At 42.4% G+C, this 17,650-nt stretch overlaps 2 protein-coding genes across 19 annotated transcripts in view; one reads left to right on the top strand and one right to left on the bottom strand.

Moving 5' to 3' along the window:
- The window catches only part of LOC119117275, a 376,942-nt gene that overhangs the window by 207,665 nt on the left and 151,627 nt on the right, over positions 1-17,650 (bottom strand). The gene's annotated exons all lie outside the window — the stretch shown is intronic.
- On the top strand, positions 581-5,826 carry etnk1 (ethanolamine kinase 1). The gene is made up of 8 exons (XM_037243437.1): positions 581-849; positions 1,980-2,239; positions 2,313-2,453; positions 2,831-2,973; positions 4,184-4,267; positions 4,347-4,507; positions 4,981-5,054; positions 5,120-5,826. Exons 1-8 carry the CDS (start codon positions 703-705, stop codon positions 5,190-5,192), a joined length of 1,083 nt encoding a protein of 360 aa, XP_037099332.1. The 5' UTR covers positions 581-702; the 3' UTR covers positions 5,193-5,826.

A 17,650-nucleotide genomic window follows, 5' to 3' on the forward strand; every position in this document is an offset into this window, starting at 1 on the left:
ACGTCATACATAGGTCCAATGTAAATCCACGTTGCCTTATCTCATTTGCCCTCTGTGCATTGAAAAGGAACAATGCACAAAAGGGGAGTGCTGTCGATGCAGACAGTGCGATCCATTTAAGTAAAGTGGATTTGCCGTCACTATCCGCCCGCCTACTTGGCTCAGAGCAGCTGACATTTTAAACGTCCAGACTTTGACGCACAGCTCACCCCATTCGAAGTGGCTTGCGGATGTGACGTCATTTACATAGCGCATTAACGCTTTAGCTGGTGTACGTTTGTGTAGGTACACTAGGGAGTGCCGTTTAATGTTACGTAACTCTCAATATATCAGTTACCGTTCTTTTTGTCTCATAAAATACTCAGTATTCATTTTAATATGCGCATTTTCCCCTCGACAAGGACGTGAACGTGGTTTTAATCACATACGTTATGATATGGATGACAAGTGTGAGTGCGTATGTCTTCAAATCGGTGTACGCTTGTACTTTAATCAAGCGCTTCTTCCAGACTTCTAGACCATAATGCACCGGGAGAACTTTTCCCGGTGGTGGGCGGGGTAATTTAGAGAGGCGTTGCCGCATTCGGTCTCCACTCAGTGACTCTATATGCAGCAGATCTGTCACGCGTTCATCATACCTTGCTTGCTTCTCGCACGTATTACTTCCTTGTTACGATAATAACATCAAAATACTAATAAAGTATGGCTAACTACATTCACGTACCCGAAGAGGCTCCAGCCGTGCCCAAAATAGACGTGATAGTTGAGGAGAGTGACTACAGAACCGGCGCCCTGAAATTGGTCAAGGAGCTGAGACCGAACTGGAAACCCTCCGAGGTCAAAATAAAGGTGCAATTTATGTCTTTTTGTTTTTGATTCCTTATAAAAACCGCCTTCGATGGTTATAACACAGTGACGCTAGCTTAAAGCCATTTGAAGCGCATCCAAGATAACGGAGTGGCTCCAAACGACAACCTCCTTATCAAAAATGGCCACTGTAGATTTATACCGGAAAATGTATCACCGATGAATTTATAACGAAATGTTACTTGTAATAGTGGCTTTTATTACAGTCGAGATGCGGGCTAATTTTTCTTGGCCTATAAGCATCTGCGTCACTTCCAAGTCACGATCGAAACCTTCGCGAGCTTTCGGTGGACAGCTCCAGTCGGTCACTTTATTAGGTACACCCTCTTAACCAGCAACTCGGGTTTTTTAAATGTTATAACATGGAATACACTTATTATTTACATATTGCCAACTAGTGTGATGTCATTTAATCATATTCTGTCATTATATGTCGTTGCCATAATTGTCAATTATTTGGGTTATTATGTGTATTTGCAGGACCACAATCAGCAAAATAATCAGTGAATAGTAAAAAAAAAAATATATATACAATTGGAAAAGTGCCTACAACACAGAGTCAAGTTTAAATAGATTATTTAAACTGTTGCTCTGTTTATTTGCCTGAGCGTTTATATTTACATGTTAATATTCCTGAATAAACATGGAGAATGTTTTTCCACCTTCAACCTTGGTGGTTATCTATTAAAGAGGTGAAAGCTGACATGCTTTTTTTGCACAGCCCCTCAGACGCAGTTTTGTTGTGACTGGGGTGGGTGGATTGTAGGGGGATGTCAACACAGGATTGGAACTGGTCACACGCCCTCACCCTTTTTTTCCCCATCTTCATGAATGAGCTAGTGAAGAGCAAAACTCAGCAAATACGGCCACATGAAAATAAAATTCCTGTCATTCCCAGTCGGTGCCTCATAGTGGCAACAATTACAAGGGCTGGTATGTTGACCCCCCCCCCACCCGACGCAGAGCAGCTCTAACAAATGCTCCCCGGCCTCAACGCAAAGAGGCTTGAATGCAGTCCAACCTGCATGTTCTGTCAAATCGGTCATGTTATGCAACATGCGTAGTTAAAAAATGCAGACATGTTCAGAATTGTTTCCCTGTTCTCCACTTAGTTCTTTACTGATGGCATCACTAATAAGCTTCTGGGCTGCTACGTGGGCGCCGCCATGCAAGACGTGGTGCTGGTTCGTATCTACGGTAACAAGACGGAGCTTTTGATCGACCGAGAGAACGAGGTGAAGAGTTTCCGGGTGCTCCACGCGCACCGCTGCGCCCCGCGTCTCTACTGCACCTTCAACAACGGCTTGTGCTACGAGTTCCTCGAAGGCGCCGCTCTGGAGCCCGAGCACATCCGTAGCCAGCCTGTATTCAGGTATCTTTTATATTTTCACCAAAAGCCACACTCCGGTTCTTTTGGCATTCCTGAACTCGCATTGCTTTTCCAGGCTGATTGCCAGACAGCTCGCCAAATATCACGCTATCCACGCCCACAACGGCTGGGTGCCCCAGTCGGACTTGTGGCTGAAGATGGGCAAATATTTCTCTCTCATCCCAAAGTACTTCACGGAGCCGGAGAAGAATGCGAGGTAAGGCTGCTAGCCGTCATTTTCTGCTAGCTTAATGCTAACGTATAATGTAAAACAGCATTGAAGTGCTGCCAGAAATTAGCATTAGTTGAGATAATGATTTGCTTTCCCCCCCATGGAACACTAATTAATTCAAACATCGAGTATCTTTTCAGCTCCAACTTTTGAGTCGTATGAATCTTTACAAAGGTTATGGCGCCTATTGTTGCTAGACTATTTTTAGCGCCACGCCAAAGGAGTGTTTAGCGTTTGAGAAGTCTGCTGGCAATAACAAACGATTGTGTGCGTTAGCACCATAGAGGAATCCAAAACAAACACTGACTATCTACTCAGGTGTTGTCAAGGAAACAAATAAAACTCATTCCTTTCTGTCCCAGGTTGAAGACGGAGGTGCCCAGTCCGCATTGCCTCCGAGACGAGCTGGTGTGGCTGCAGCAGAGCTTGTCGGTGCTGGGCTCGCCCGTGGTCCTGTGCCACAACGACCTGCTGTGCAAGAACATTATCTACAACCAGCAGGCCGGTGAGTCATTGGCGCACGAGTGTGCATCTTGTAAAATTTGCTGAGTGGCTGCTTCGAGTGAAGCGTCTCCCGCCTGTCGCGTTTTGCTCATTGACCCTCGCGCGTAGTCCGAGGTGGTTAAAAGTGTTAAACTTCATTCACTGCCATTGACGTCCATTTTGTCGGCGAGGGGGCGGGGCCTTTCTCACAGAAGGAACAGCCGAGACAATGGAGAGTGTCGAACGTCAGGCGCCGATGCTAAAGTGTGCTAAAGTATTTCATATCAGGAAAGCGTCTCAAAAGATGGAAGGGGGGGTTGCGTTTGCGGATAAATGTTGCGTGAAAAGGCAACAAGGCAAATTCTGTCCGCGAGCGAGTGCGCATGTGTGAACGATGTTTGCCCCAACCTTTTCATCTGCTGCGCAGGGGGGGCTATAGCCACTGCCTGGAGGTGTTCAGTTGTGTCCCGCTAGGACCCACTCTCCACCTGGTAACCCACCTCAAAGTGTCTTTCTCTCTAGTCCAGCACCACCTCAAAAAAAAAAAAAAGGCTGAGGGGGAAAAAAACAAAAATGTCAGGGCAAAAAAATAGATATTTTGAAAAGTCCCATGCATTTGGTTTCCCTGTAAATTTGAATTGTGTTACAACTGGACATGTCAAAGCAAGGGTTTGTATTTTGAGAGCGAGCTGCTTGTAACCGAATGCTTCCATTCCTCACATTGCATGCAGCAGATTAATAACTCAAAAATACAAATGGCTGACATCTGCATGAGGCCTTCGAGTCAGTCTTATGTAATTGCACTTGGCCCTGAGGGATTTTTGTCACTCAGTAGATTTTGTGTCTCGAATTCTTTTTTTTTTTTTTTTTTCTTTTTTTTTTACTGCTCCACCTTTTAGGGCCTCCTTCTGTCATATTCCCGTCCGACCAGTCTTGGCAGGCGTCCCGGACTTGCATGCGTCCAAAGCAAACAGCCTCCTCTTTCCGTGCTTTTCCTCTTTGCCGATAACTCAGTTTGAGAACATTGTCCGTCTAAAACCGACTTAAAAGCTTCTCAAAATGCAAACTCACGCTTGACTTTTTTTTTTTTTTTGGGTAGGGGGGGTGAAGTAAGAAACCAATTGACAGTCTGACATTCTGAGTTATCAAAGGGATAAAAAAAACAAAAACATTATCATCTTTTTGCATGAGTCATCACAACTCTGTGTAAACAACACCGCTTGTCCACGCAGGCAACGTAAAGTTCATCGACTACGAGTACGCCGGCTACAATTACCAAGCCTTCGACATTGGGAATCATTTCAATGAGTTTGCCGGTGAGTCTCGTCAAATAAAACAATCAAAAATCGTTGACAAAATTCAATAAAAAAATAAAAAAATTGTGTTTCTCCGCAGGCTTGAACGAAGTGGATTATAGCCACTACCCGGCGAGACCTTTCCAGCTGCAATGGCTGCGCTCGTACCTGGAAGCCTACAAGGAGCACAAAGGTCTGAACGACCAGGTGACAGACAGAGAAGTGGAGACGCTTTACGTGCAAGTCAACCGCTTCGCCCTGGTAAGTGCTTCTATTCGTGCGCTCTGATTAAAGGACGCCCGATTGCTTTTTATGCACCCGGTTAAAATGCATTTGCTCGCTCGTTGGGTGAACTTTTACGGCTAATTTTATGACTTGGGATAACTTAGTATGGCGCAAGAAGATGCCGGGGTTGTGGAGGTTGAAAAGAGGACAAGCCTGGAGGATGGGCGAGCGGCGGGATTGTGTTTCAGGTGTTTGTCACGGTTGCTATGGTGACTTTCAACTCCCTTGTGTTTCGGGTGTTAGCAGCAGTCGCCGTGGCGACCCTAATTCTCGCCACCGTTGTCATCGAGTCGGTTTCCGATGACAGGAACGGCCGACCAGATGAGTACAGAAGAACAAAAAATGGGTCGGGATGGAATAAATGAAATAGGAAATCGAGAGATGCCACGATAAAGGCCGCAAGCGCCCAACCCTAATCTTTTTTGATTCTTTGCTTTCGTTTCTGGCAGGCATCACATTTCTTCTGGGCTCTTTGGGCTTTGATTCAAGCCAAATTCTCCACCATTGACTTTGACTTCTTGGAGTAAGTTGCTTTGCACTATTTACTGTCAACATGACACCTGACTGACGTTGAACCTTCCGTTCTAGATATGCAGTGCTGCGCTTCAACCAGTACTTCAAGATGAAACCCGAGGTAGCCGTGTTGAGCCTACCCGAATAAAAAAAACACGCCCCCACACACCCCGCCCCTCGCCCAATCCCTCTTGTTCCTTCCGCGCTTCCTCCAGGCCCTGCTCAGTGCCTCTCTTACAACGAGCCTAGAGCGCCCTCTATGGGCGCACGCTGGTAAGACTTTTGCGTTCAGTGCCTGGTTGCGAGGGTGGCGCGTCAATCTCAACGGGTTACGGGAGCTAGCTCACGCGCGATTGGAAAACCCGTTGGAATGTGAAGCGGATGTGCGTTGAAGTGCACACTAGATAAGGAAGGGGAGCTAAAAATGTAAAATTACTACTATGAAAATGCTGCAAGAAATACCTGCCGGCTTTTTTTTTCTTTTGAAACCCTTATTTTCGGGCCAGCATCGTTTCTGACGTGCCCGGAATTGCCATCCAGTCATCCTTCGTGTATGCTAAGGGTCAAAACGAGTCGGCCGGGTTTTGCATTCCGTGTTCATTGAAATGGGAGCAATCAGATGAGACCAAAACTGCTTTAGTGGTAGCGATCGAGAAAAGCGCGACGTCATCGGTGAGACAAAATGGCTGCCATTGACACACGGACCAACTGACAGAAAGCATTTGAAGGAGAAGCTTGTTGTTACTTTGCCACAAGCCAAAGGGAGGCTTCTTAAAACTAGATTAGGGGAAGAAAGAAAAAAAAAAAAAGCACATTTTTGTTTTATTCTCCAAACTACTAGAGAATCTATATTCTTTTCCAGAGCTGTGTTTCACATGTTGCAGCAATAATTTCAGCTTTTCAAAAACGACTTAGGGCTTCCTGAGCTGCTAACACACGGAAACGCAATGTATCGAGTTTATCACGACTGGATTTTTTTTTCCCTCCCACTTTCCCATGTTCACTTTGCACTGTTCATCTTCCACAGTTGAGATGCTTAAGTGTTGGTTCGCCACTGTGCTCTTATTTTCTACTCGTCCGGATGGAGAAATAAGGTCCATCATTTATTTATGCCAGTGGCAGAGCAGACATAATGTGAAATCACAAATCCATGCACATAAGTTTTTGAAATGTGAAAAGAATGCATCAATAGAGGAACAGTTACTGTCACAATTTTGGAACTACGGTCAAACACAACATCTCAAAGGCAGGTTTTAGTTGCATGACGTTTTTTTTTCTCATGTGTCCTGTGGCCATTGTAGTATATTGTTTATAATGTACAGTAAACAAATGTAATATCTTGCTTATTTGAATCTTTCATATTAAAAAAAGGTTATTAAAAACGGAATAGAAGTGAAACAAAAAGGTTGACTAAATACTGTAAACAAACCGAAAAAAGAAATAAAAGAGTATTTACGCTCATATCCGCTGTGTGTGCTTTCTTTACATTTATTTTGCATTTTTGCTGACACCTATCGTCTTCTGCAGGAAAATGTCAGCAACGCCTCAATTCACCACAAGGTGGCAGCAGAGTCATCAAAACAAAATCGGATATCAGGTGCGCCTCATGATAATCACCTTGCACGTACGTTTACGTACGGAATCGAAAACTAAGCATGTTATACACGTTTTTAAGAGAGCAGCCACACCACTTTACATTATTTTTAAATGCAATTGCCTGTCTTGAGTTCGATATGAGACATTTTATGCTCTGAATTGGTCAACAAACATGCAACCATTTTAGGAAAACCGAAAAAACGAGGAAAACGAGTGATGAATCCGCAGACGATGCTTCATCAAACTAAGTGCTCTGAACATTGCTTAAAGGTGAGTTTTCACATTTCCGGATTTTTAACTAGTTCTTGTGCACAAACTTCAACTCGTGGAAAACGCATTATGTAATCCTGGGAGTCCAATTAAAAAGCAGTCAAAACTGTCTTATCGTTCTCCAGTAACAATGTAAGACCTACTTTTTGTCTTCAAGCGAATGTTTTTATTATTATATATTCAAACAATTATAAGGGTGCATTGCCAGCTCGCTGACTATAATTCACTTATCTTCCTCCTTCTCTAGAACCACACAAATATCACAGACATTAATTACTGACTTGTTCTCATTTACAAAAAAATCCAGATCTATTCTTGCATGTATAAAATATGCTGAGGCAACTCCAGTAAAGAATGAAATTACTAAAGCCCACCAAATTATTCTTTTTATTTTCTGACCAATGCTTTGCCAATTCAGAATGTTTAACTGCTAATTTCTTTGCGTTAAGTTATAATGTGTTAACTTGTATATTAAGGAAAATTTATTTATTTAAAAAAAAAAAAGTCCAGTTATTTTCAGATTTTTAAAAGAGCTAATATTTGGTCTGGTTGGACAGTAATGCAACTAAATAAATCTCAAGTAATATTTCTCTTTCTGATTAATGTATCAAAATGTTTCTCATTTAGGCTGGATGAAGCTTCGGCGCCAACTTCAATCTGCTGGATGACATTGTCTGAAATACGCCACCCTCAACGGGTGTGACACTCCAACCATCACGTCAAGGCCAAAAAGGTAAGCAGAGCTGCATTAAGATTTATCAAATGCAAAAAATCAGCCTCGGCTAGCGGCGTTAGCGTTTAAATTAGGGTTAAAATAGTTTTCTTGAGTTTTTATATGCTTTTGACTTTTCTATAAATCCAAATTACAACGCAGTGTCATTTTCCAAGCCTTTTCATCCGAGCAGAACTCCGACACAGCTTGCCAAGGGCGTCTCGATGAAGCATAATGGGAGAGGATCAGAGAGCTAAACGAGGGGGCTGTAAGATACCGAGGCAGATTAGCGGCGCTTCCCGCAACGCAGACAGCTGCTCGTAACCACGTCGAGTTTAAAGATTTCCCTCCCAGATTAGCGGCGGGCGCTACAATGCCCGCGCCGCTGCCCATGATACAATAGCGGCAAGTGGGAGGATGAGCCCCCCAAAAAAAGCAAATCATCACAAAAGGGATTGTCGGCTTCAAACGTTTTCCCCTCAGGATCAAATTGGGCTGTTGTCACGTCGCCGGTTTTGTTTTTCACTTTGGGCCCCGGAAGCTCAAATGGCTCTCATCCTACGGAAGCTATTGTTGTTCCGGGGGGGGGGGATCTTATTTTCGCCAAACATTGTTGACTGGCATTCTCAGAAAACGGACGGCGTCGAGGCCCTTTGTTGCTTATTGTCAACTCCCAGACAGCAATTATGAGGCAACAATTAGCGAGAATGCAATTGTGCTTTCATCAGAACACAAAGGTGGCAAAAAATGTCAAGAAAAGTTAACTCTTTTGAAAAATAATATAATCACGATTTTTTTTTTCCACTTCCTATTTTGAATTTCAGCACTGCAGGTGCACTCAGGCAAGAATGCAAATGAGGGGAAAAACACAGCCATTTTTATTTCCAATTCATGCATTACCAAAAAATCTTCTCAAGGTGCACCGTTTACCATATGATCGCTGCACGTGCGCAACTAAAAACCCCCACGACCCGAAAGTAGCCATTAGCTAAAGTATCCGTAGTTACCCACATAAAATTAAAGTAGCGTAGGAGTCGGGCTATATTTACGTACAATCGTCATTTAACCGTAATACATTTGAACTTATTTTTTGGTGGGTTTATTTCTCATAAAAGAAGACCCCCCCCCCCCCCCCCCCCCCCCTCCGCTCACCATACTTAGTGAGTCAGTTGGACTAATTCCTCAACAGACGAGCTGACAGATGAGTTGTCTAAAGCGACAGTTTCTATGGAAGCATTAGTGCCCCCCCCCCAACACACTCTCCTTCGTGTTTTTATTTATTTATTTATTTTTACACCCATTCTGCTTGCTTTTATCTCATTCTGGCGTGCATGTCAGAAGCTTTTTATATATATTTTTTTTTTCTGACTTGAGACAGAGAGGGATTTATGTATAACAGCCAGATTTGTCACTGATGCTATGGTCAGTAAACGGCAAGATGTTTTCATCGCACACAAACGCAGCGAGTAAATCTCACTTAATGCACGCTGTTTTGCTTCCCGGGAGAAATCAGCATCGGTAAATAAAAACGGTATAGATGAGATGCTCTTTTAATAATTTTTTTTTGCTGAGGGAATCGCAATTTTTGAAGCTTGATTTGTTTTTGGCAGATTTAGATAATAACGCTCAATAGATCACACAAGGAAAGTTTTTTTTTTTTTTAGATTAATGCCAAAAAAATCCTTTTTCTAGTGGTGCTGCCTGTCATTCTCCGTCCAACCGATAGATGTCAGCAATGACCCGCTTAAGAGCATCTTTTGTATTTGGGCGGTGAAACAGTGTGAGAGCATCTCAAGTACTTTGCAGTTGGAGACGGTACAGATGGCAGGCCCTGAACGCAACACTTCTCCACACATTTCACTCTTCGCAGAGTGATATCAAAGTCAACTCAAAATGGAGGCTGTTGCCATCAACTCGAAACAAATTCTCACACTTCCAACAAAATTGTATTGTGAGTGAAGTCGCTGTGGATTTTTTCTTTTTTGGTCAGCGTTCAAGCACAGATGTCCCCCCCCCCCCCCCCCCTCTTTCCTGTATTTGTGTGTGTGTTAAATAAAAACTCACATCCTCTTATAACATTTCAGCTGTGGATTTTGATGGATAAATGCTCACAATTATAAAGATTTAAATCCAGATTGCATTCAGACACTTTTTTTATTTATTCCAGTCTAAATCATGGATTGAAAAATTAAAGTAAATAACAAATGTCCCAGATTATATCACGGGTGAGCCTGAAACGGCATTATCGACTTGTCCGTTTGCCCACAAAGTGTCAAAATTAATAATGCCATGTACGTAATACAATTCAAGTGCCCTTTGTACTCGCACAAGCTTACGTCAAATTTCCCATGTGGACACAAACTGTAAATTAAAGTGTACAGATTACTCCAGTGATGATGACACACTGAAAGATCATCATTTCCCCAACGCTATAGCTGCTCTCCTCTTCTACATATATATTTTTAAAAAAAATGCACATATGTTTGGATTACTTCAAGTCTTCCAAGATCTTGTGGGGAAAACCTATTTCCACATGGGATTGTATGCAATTTAATTTAATTCTCTTTAACTGTCATTGGATGTTTTTTTTTTCAACTTTATAAATTTCCCAAATTAATTTTTAAATAAATACAAATGGAACTGTATTTTATAAAACCATGAGGGAATGTCAATGTAATAAATTATTTTCAACATTAAAGATATAAATTACCTGCATATTATTTGACTGTTATAGAATAGTTTGTCCTTAACTTCCTAACAGAGAAAATCAACCAAGTTTTTTTTATGCTTATTATGATTGTCTTATGTCGTCTTTTCTAAACGTGTAAATCTACAAAAAAAAAAAAGTCCACCTTTCCTTTTTCGCCAGTGTTTAAAGCGCTAATATCACTCATCTGTTCGAGATTTCTAAAAGCGAGACTTTCAGTTAGCGAGGAGACCCTGCTCCGTAATTATGTAAAGTGCCTTGAGATAACTTGATAATTGACGCTGTGGAAATAAAATGGAATTGAACGTTAAGCACACAGAGTTTTTCAAGGTCGTCAAAGAACTTCAATGTACTTTTCCACGCACAAAACATGTTTACACTCGAGTTTCGGGTAAGTAACAAGAGGTCATGTGTCCCCCCCCCCCCTCGGAGACCTGGCCTTGTCCGATTGGCTTCGAGGAGTTTACTTTAAAGGGTGGCAGTATGCTGCTTTTTTTTTTCTCTCCCCCCTCCTCCTTCCCACTCCCAATTAAATGTGGTATGCGGCGCTCTCGAAGGCCATTTGAAGTGTGTTGTGTTTGCACGCGGCAAAGTTTGTGTTTGCGTTGCATTCATCGACACATAGAGGTCATTCATTGTGCTAGCATGCGGGCGGGCAGGTGAGACGGGCCTCCTATCTGTTTATTTTCCATTTGTGTTTGACCTCCCCAGCCCAACAAATTTTCCGTACAACTCGGACCATTTAGATGACTCAAAAAAAAAAAAAAGTATTGCCGGTGTGTCATAAAAGACCCGACGTTAGCTTTTTTTCCGAAAGAGGACGAATGTCATTGACTGTGGGTTTTGTTTTTTCTTTAAAAAGAATGGGGGGGGGGAAACAACAACACAGATATTAGCACCTGGACTCAAATGTGAAAGGGAGACGTAAATAAAAGCGAGTTTGAACTCAATGAACATGCATTAGTGGCCTAGAAGTGCTTTCATCAGACTTCCTTTTCAAACATGTTTTCACATCCCCTCAGATGCAACATCACAGCCGCAGCGAGGGTGACGGTGCCGAAAGAGAAAGTCTTTATTTGGTCTCAAATGGGTCTCATCTGAAATAATGAAGATGTCCTTGAGAAAAACAAAGAGCCCCACCACAAAACAGGCTTCCATCCCCGGTGATGGAGACGCCTGATAATTGTTTTCAAGTCTGCCGCTGCTCTGGAAATGAGTTTGTTCTTGTTCTGGGGGGGGTGATTAAGCCGGACCGACCCGGCCTTCCTTTTCTCATCTTGTTCGCTTACTTTCCCTGACATCGCCATTTTCGACATAAATGAGATACAGTTTCATGTACTCTTAAAATCTCTCAAATGGCGTTAAAAAGTGTAATTATGTTTATTGGGATGGCTAGCGTAGTAGTTAGCATGTCTTCCTCGCATTTTGGAAGCTTTGGATTTTAATTATTCGGATTTTTATTTTATTGGGATTTTATGTACCGTATTTTCCGCACTATAAGGCGCACCTAAAAACCTCCAAGTTTCTCAAAAGCCGACAGTGCGCCTTATAATCCGGTGCGCCTTATATATGGACCAATTTGGATTTGTGGATGAGGACTAACTTATTAAAGTAAGCTTTACGTGTTTATTTTGTGTGTTGTGTGATATTAACGTTTGAGCAACGTTGAGTTATTGATATATTGTTATTGTTTTCACTATTTCGAGTGTTACTATATTGTGATTGCATTAACGTTTGAGCAACGTTGAGTTATTTATTCTATGCGCCTTATAATCCGGTGCGCTTTATATATGGACAAAGTTTTCAAATGGGCCATTCATTGAAGGTGCGCCTTATAATCCGGTGCGCCTTATAGTGCGGAAAATACAGTAAGTCCATTTTTATAAAGAATTTATGCGTGTCACAATATGTTGTTTAAAAAATCCGGCTCCTCAAAAGTTTGTAAATCTGTGCTAGCTAATGTTAGCATGTCGACGTATTTTAGCTAGCAAGCAGCTCTCAAGGCAGTTTTTTTTTTAATTATTTGCCAAATAGATTTATTAATTACCCAAAATTAACTGACCCTGACCTCATCCACTACCAAATAAGACTCGTTTTCATGGCCGTCCACTTCTTCCCTGGCATTGAGCGCTCTCCATGTCCCTACTCCCTGGGTTCCACTCCAGGGATCCAACAGTCCCTGGAGAACCCGTCCAAACCTCTACGTGGCTGGCTCCTAATGGCTTCCCCACTGCGTCGCTTATTTAGAGAGATTTTTTTTTTTCCCGGTGAAATCTCAGTGTGTCATTACAGTTCATATTCTTAATTATGCAGCAAATGTACCCGCGGGAATATCATAGAGGCCACTACTCGGCAATCTGTCCATATGGCACTTCATTAAAAGTTTTCTTAAGAATAAATTGCATTCAATTCAATTAAAATTGTAATGTCATAGCAAAATAATGGTGCCGAGCTTCCTACGACGAGCGGCTTAAAAAACACATACCATCTATTCTATGTGTTTTGCAATGGGAAAAGTGGAACCCCCCCCCTCCACAAAAAAAAAAAGCCCCCTAGTAGAAAATATGCAAAAAGCAAATATCACCAAAGCCTCCTACATGCCACCAAGCCCCAGGCTGCAACTGCGCTTGAACACTCGAGCTATTTCCAGATTCCACTCTTGGAAATTCGCACCATGACAAATGAACCATTGGAGTTTCGGAATTCCTATTTATCTGCCGCGCGCAGAGCCACTTGATTTGGGTGTGAAGAATAAAGGAATTATACGGACACACACACAAAAAAAATAAAAAATAAATAAAAAAAACAGACGATTCAAGGGATAAATGATGGGAAAATAAATAGACGTCTGTGTTGATCAGATTGAGGGCGTTTTGGGTGGGCGTGTCCTTATCTGGATGTTCTCAGGGGAAAAAAAAAAAGATAGCATCTGATATTAAGCGTCCTTATCCACAAATGTACTCCCACCAAACCCTGCGGGACGATTTCCAAGAAAAGACATTTCCCTTTGAACGCCGTCCATCAATCGCGCCACCATTACATTGTTTTGTTTTTTTAAGTTGGAACAGAGTTGTGCCTTTCTAGTGTAGTACCGCGTTGTGCCACCGCAGCAGCACTGAGTCCTACATGGAGATTAGCAGCATAATTAAGAGGAAGAGGCAGAGAAGGTCCCCAACTACAGAAAGCTATAGTCATTTTTCCTCCCTATGCAGTTGAAGGTTCAATGCTAAATACGTTAGCCCATCCATGCAGATTCCCATTATTTATTAGCCGCGAGCTAATGTTTAAAAAAAAAAAAAAAAATCATCTTCCCAACCTGCTTCCATGTGACAAACAAAAAAAAAGGACTTTGCGAAGTAATTCTGTCGTCCGCCAGACGTTGACTCCACGTGTTGACGGAGGTTGGGAAGGCAGCGATGACGTTCCCCTCCTTTGGCCCTAAAGCGTAAACAAAGTGTTTTTCTTATTCGAAACACACAATCTTGGCTCTGGCGTGGACTTGGCATCGACACGCGTTGGTGTGTGTGTGTGTGTGTGTGCTGCTCAGTCAACCTCACTTGACAAGCCCCTTCGACCAGCAGCCTACAGGTGATTAGCGTGCACTTAAAAAAAACACCGGTGGCGTGTTGGTGACACATTTTAGAACCTCATTTTAAAAACGCACTTAATGTGACCTATAAGACTCACAACTTTCTCACAACATATTTAACCGCAAAAGTTTTTCCATATTTTGATCAATTTAAAGGCTCTTCGTTTCGTCGCTGCTAAATGCTAACTTAGCATATCTCGTCTTTATTATCAACGATAGCAAAACAGCGACAAAATGACAATATTCTGACATTTTACTTCTCATTTTTCTCTGTGTGCTTCGAGTTCAAATGAATCATCCACCCTCAACGTACACACGTGCATGTTTTTCTCGCAACAGCACAAAAAAGAAGTTCGTTTTGCGACCTCGACGTGCGACCTCGCCTCCGGGGGTCGCGACTATTTCAACTCTCCTTGACATACGTTTGATTCAAGCAAACAGGAAGTGCATCAATTGATTGGTATTTTTTATTTTTTCCTCGTCCAACCCACCCCAAAAAAAATGATGCGTCTTATCTTAACAAGTATGTTTGCGCTAGTTCAGCGGGGTTTATGCGCCTTCCAAACTTTCACTTGGATGTGATGTTGATTGCATTACCACATGAACACGCATACTTGGACATTGTCCCGTTCCCCTGGGCGGACTTTTTTTTTTTTTTGGGGATGGACCTGCCTCCGGATCCTCCTGCCGCTGGGAAAGGCATCCGAGGTACCGGGAGGACACCCGGCGGCCCAGTTTAGCCTCCTCGTTTTGGGTTCAGGGCACCTGGATGGCTGCCCCTGACCTCCGACCTGAGGCGTTAGATAAAGATGGTTTCCGCTGCCATTTTTTTTTGCCCCCGCTTTCATCCACATAAACAAACTAGGACCTATTTGTCCTTATTTTCGGCATGTTTGAAGATAACATTTTTTTTTTTCCCAAGTCAAAAGCAAATAAGTTAACCTCAATGGACAAGTTAAAGCTTGCAGCTGTTTATTCGATTTTGACATCAAACAAGCACAAACATCCACTTTTTTTTTTGTCCTTCAGAAGTCATCTGTAATAGTACAAAAATGTTCCAAAGAACCTTGTACAAAGCTGAATTATTTTTTTTTTTGTACATAATGATTTTTCTTTTTCAGCACAAATGGTGAAAAAAGTTATTCATTAGGTATTTTTTTATTTCATTATTTAATGACAGAAAAAAATGACAGATAAAATAAAATGCTGCTCTTTGAATGGAATCGTTAAAAAAAAAAAAATCCAATCTGTCTTGTCGTGAAGACGGAAACTTTTTCGGAAATTGGCACCGATGGCAGACTTGTCACAAACACCAAAAATGATCCATCTGTTGCTCTTAGTTCATTCATTATTGGCACTATTGATCACAGGCGAACCCAAAAAAGTGAGAAAAACAAAAAGTTGACCAAAAATAAGGCGAAATCCTCGCCAATATTTACCGCAAACTTTCCGTTTCTGGAAAAGTTTTCGCTCGAGCGCATTCAACACCATGTCCACTTAACGACACCTCGTTCGTCGCTTCCTATGACTCATGTCACGTACAAAATGTACCGCTGTCAACTCAACTCATCAAATTGTCCAAATGTGGAAGTACGGGATGCTGCAAAAAAAGACGCACTTGTGTGTGTGTGCATATGCATGACTGACACACACACATGCACACACACACACACTCTTTCTTCTTGTCTCATTGGCAGGCTCATGTCCCATCTGCTCTCCAGGGGAGCTGACAGAGAGATAGTTGTCATGATAGAACATCTCCACACACACACATAACACACACACTTTTGTCACCACTCACACACGCAACCACGTTTACTTTTAAGCGGCCCAACTTCATTCTTCTCCGCTAATTGACTGTCATAACGGCGACGGAGATTAACTCCCAGCCCCCCTTCATGGATGATAAAGGGAGGCGAAAAAGGCTGGATGAGGGTCTCATGCCACATTTATTTGTTATTGATATTTACAGGCAACCTCCCCGTACACTCGCCCCCCCCCCCCTCCCCGGTTCGCTCATCATCACCCGTGAGGATTAGCGTCGAATGGTAGGCAGGCAGGCTTACGGCGCAAGCGAGCCCCTGTCACCATCTCCCAGATTAGCCGACGCTTTGTGATGGGCTCGCTCGGCAAGACGCAACTTTGTCTACCCAACACTTTGAGCTTGAAGGAGCACGTTTTTATTTTTTGGAGTGCATGCTGGGTGGTTTTAGCTTTGGAGGAAAAAAAAAAAGATTTTCTATTCTGATCCCAAATGATTGACTGGGATGTGGGCATTAGCTTTTTTAGTATTTTTTAGAAAATAAATATTTTTCATTTAGTTTTTATTCATTTTAGTTTTTTAATATATGGAGCATTAGTCGAGCGCAAGATAATTTTTGATGTATTTGTGCAATAAATTTTCAATATCTGTTTAACCTTCTTACAGTAAAATCAATGAATTTAATATGAACTCTGAAAGCCCATGTACAAAATTGACAAAGATGAAAACTATCGTCATTTATTTCAAGCATTTTTACTTTTAAATGATCAACAAAAATGTTTATTTAATTTGATTTTTCTACCGTTTTGCTCGTATAATAACAGATAACCGCTAACATGCTGTCTGACGATCATGTTCTTTCTAATGATCTGCTTTTTTAAAAATGTGTTAAATATGTTACGTTGCTCCAATCATAAATGCGTGTTTGGGCACAAAGTGAGAGTTTTGTGTGCATTAGCAACGTGCGAAGGCTCACATGAGTCATGCGCAGCACCTGGCGCTAACCGAGAGAGTGGCAACGCAACTGATGAATATTCAGGCCTTTTAGAACTCGGTGCGAAAACGTCCACCTGATTCTAAATGATAATACATTAAAACCTAGCTAGCTAACTTTGCAGAGTTAAGTCGATCCTGTCACGATTTGACTTTTTTTTTCTTTTTTTCAGGCATTGCACAAGCTCCTAAAGTTGGTCTTCAAGGCAGCTACAGATTAAGGTAAAATGAAATCTTGAATTTCCTTTCTCTCGGGTTTCGTATTTCAGACCATGACATATTTTATGTATCTATAGTAGTTTTTGAAAAAGTCTACACACCCTTGTTGAAATGCCAGTATTTTGTGGTTGAAAAACTGTACAGCTCCTTGACAATGAGACCGCCACCTACTGTAGTGGATGTGCAATTACACGTTATTTTAGTGCGCCCCGCAAAAAAAATATTCTCCCCACCTATTCTTTTGAAATGATTTCTTCCCTCCAAACTCGCTCTGGTGGCATCTGTCGGCTTCTCCCCAGCTTGTCTGCGTGTGATCACTTCCTCTCCGACTCTCCTCCGCACTTTATCTCCTTGCCCCCCCCCCCCCCTCCAGACCGGCGCTCGTCTCCCTCGCTGCCAACTCACTGTCGCTGTTAACTCCCATAGCGTCTTATTTATTGCCAAAGCAGATTGTGTTTGGAGGGCAAGCAATTAAGGGGGAGGCAAGCTCAAAACTGTAATGTAATTTTGGCCACAATATTTACGGACAAGAGAAAGAAGTGAGGGGTGGTCTTGGGGCGTGGGGGGGTGGTGGGAGGGGAGTCGCTCACTGAGAAGGGCTTAAGCGAGCCGAGTCAACACCGTCGAGAATAATGATCCCCAGCGCAGATTTAGCGGGACGGAATCTGGCACTCGGCTAATTACGAGAGGCCAAATGTCAAGCCTGCTCGCTGTCAGCTTGGTTTCCATCGCCGTCTCCCGCTTTCACTTTTGCGACC

The sequence above is a fragment of the Syngnathus acus genome, chromosome 23 (genome assembly GCF_901709675.1).
Source record: "Syngnathus acus chromosome 23, fSynAcu1.2, whole genome shotgun sequence".
Lineage (NCBI taxonomy): Eukaryota > Metazoa > Chordata > Actinopteri > Syngnathiformes > Syngnathidae > Syngnathus > Syngnathus acus.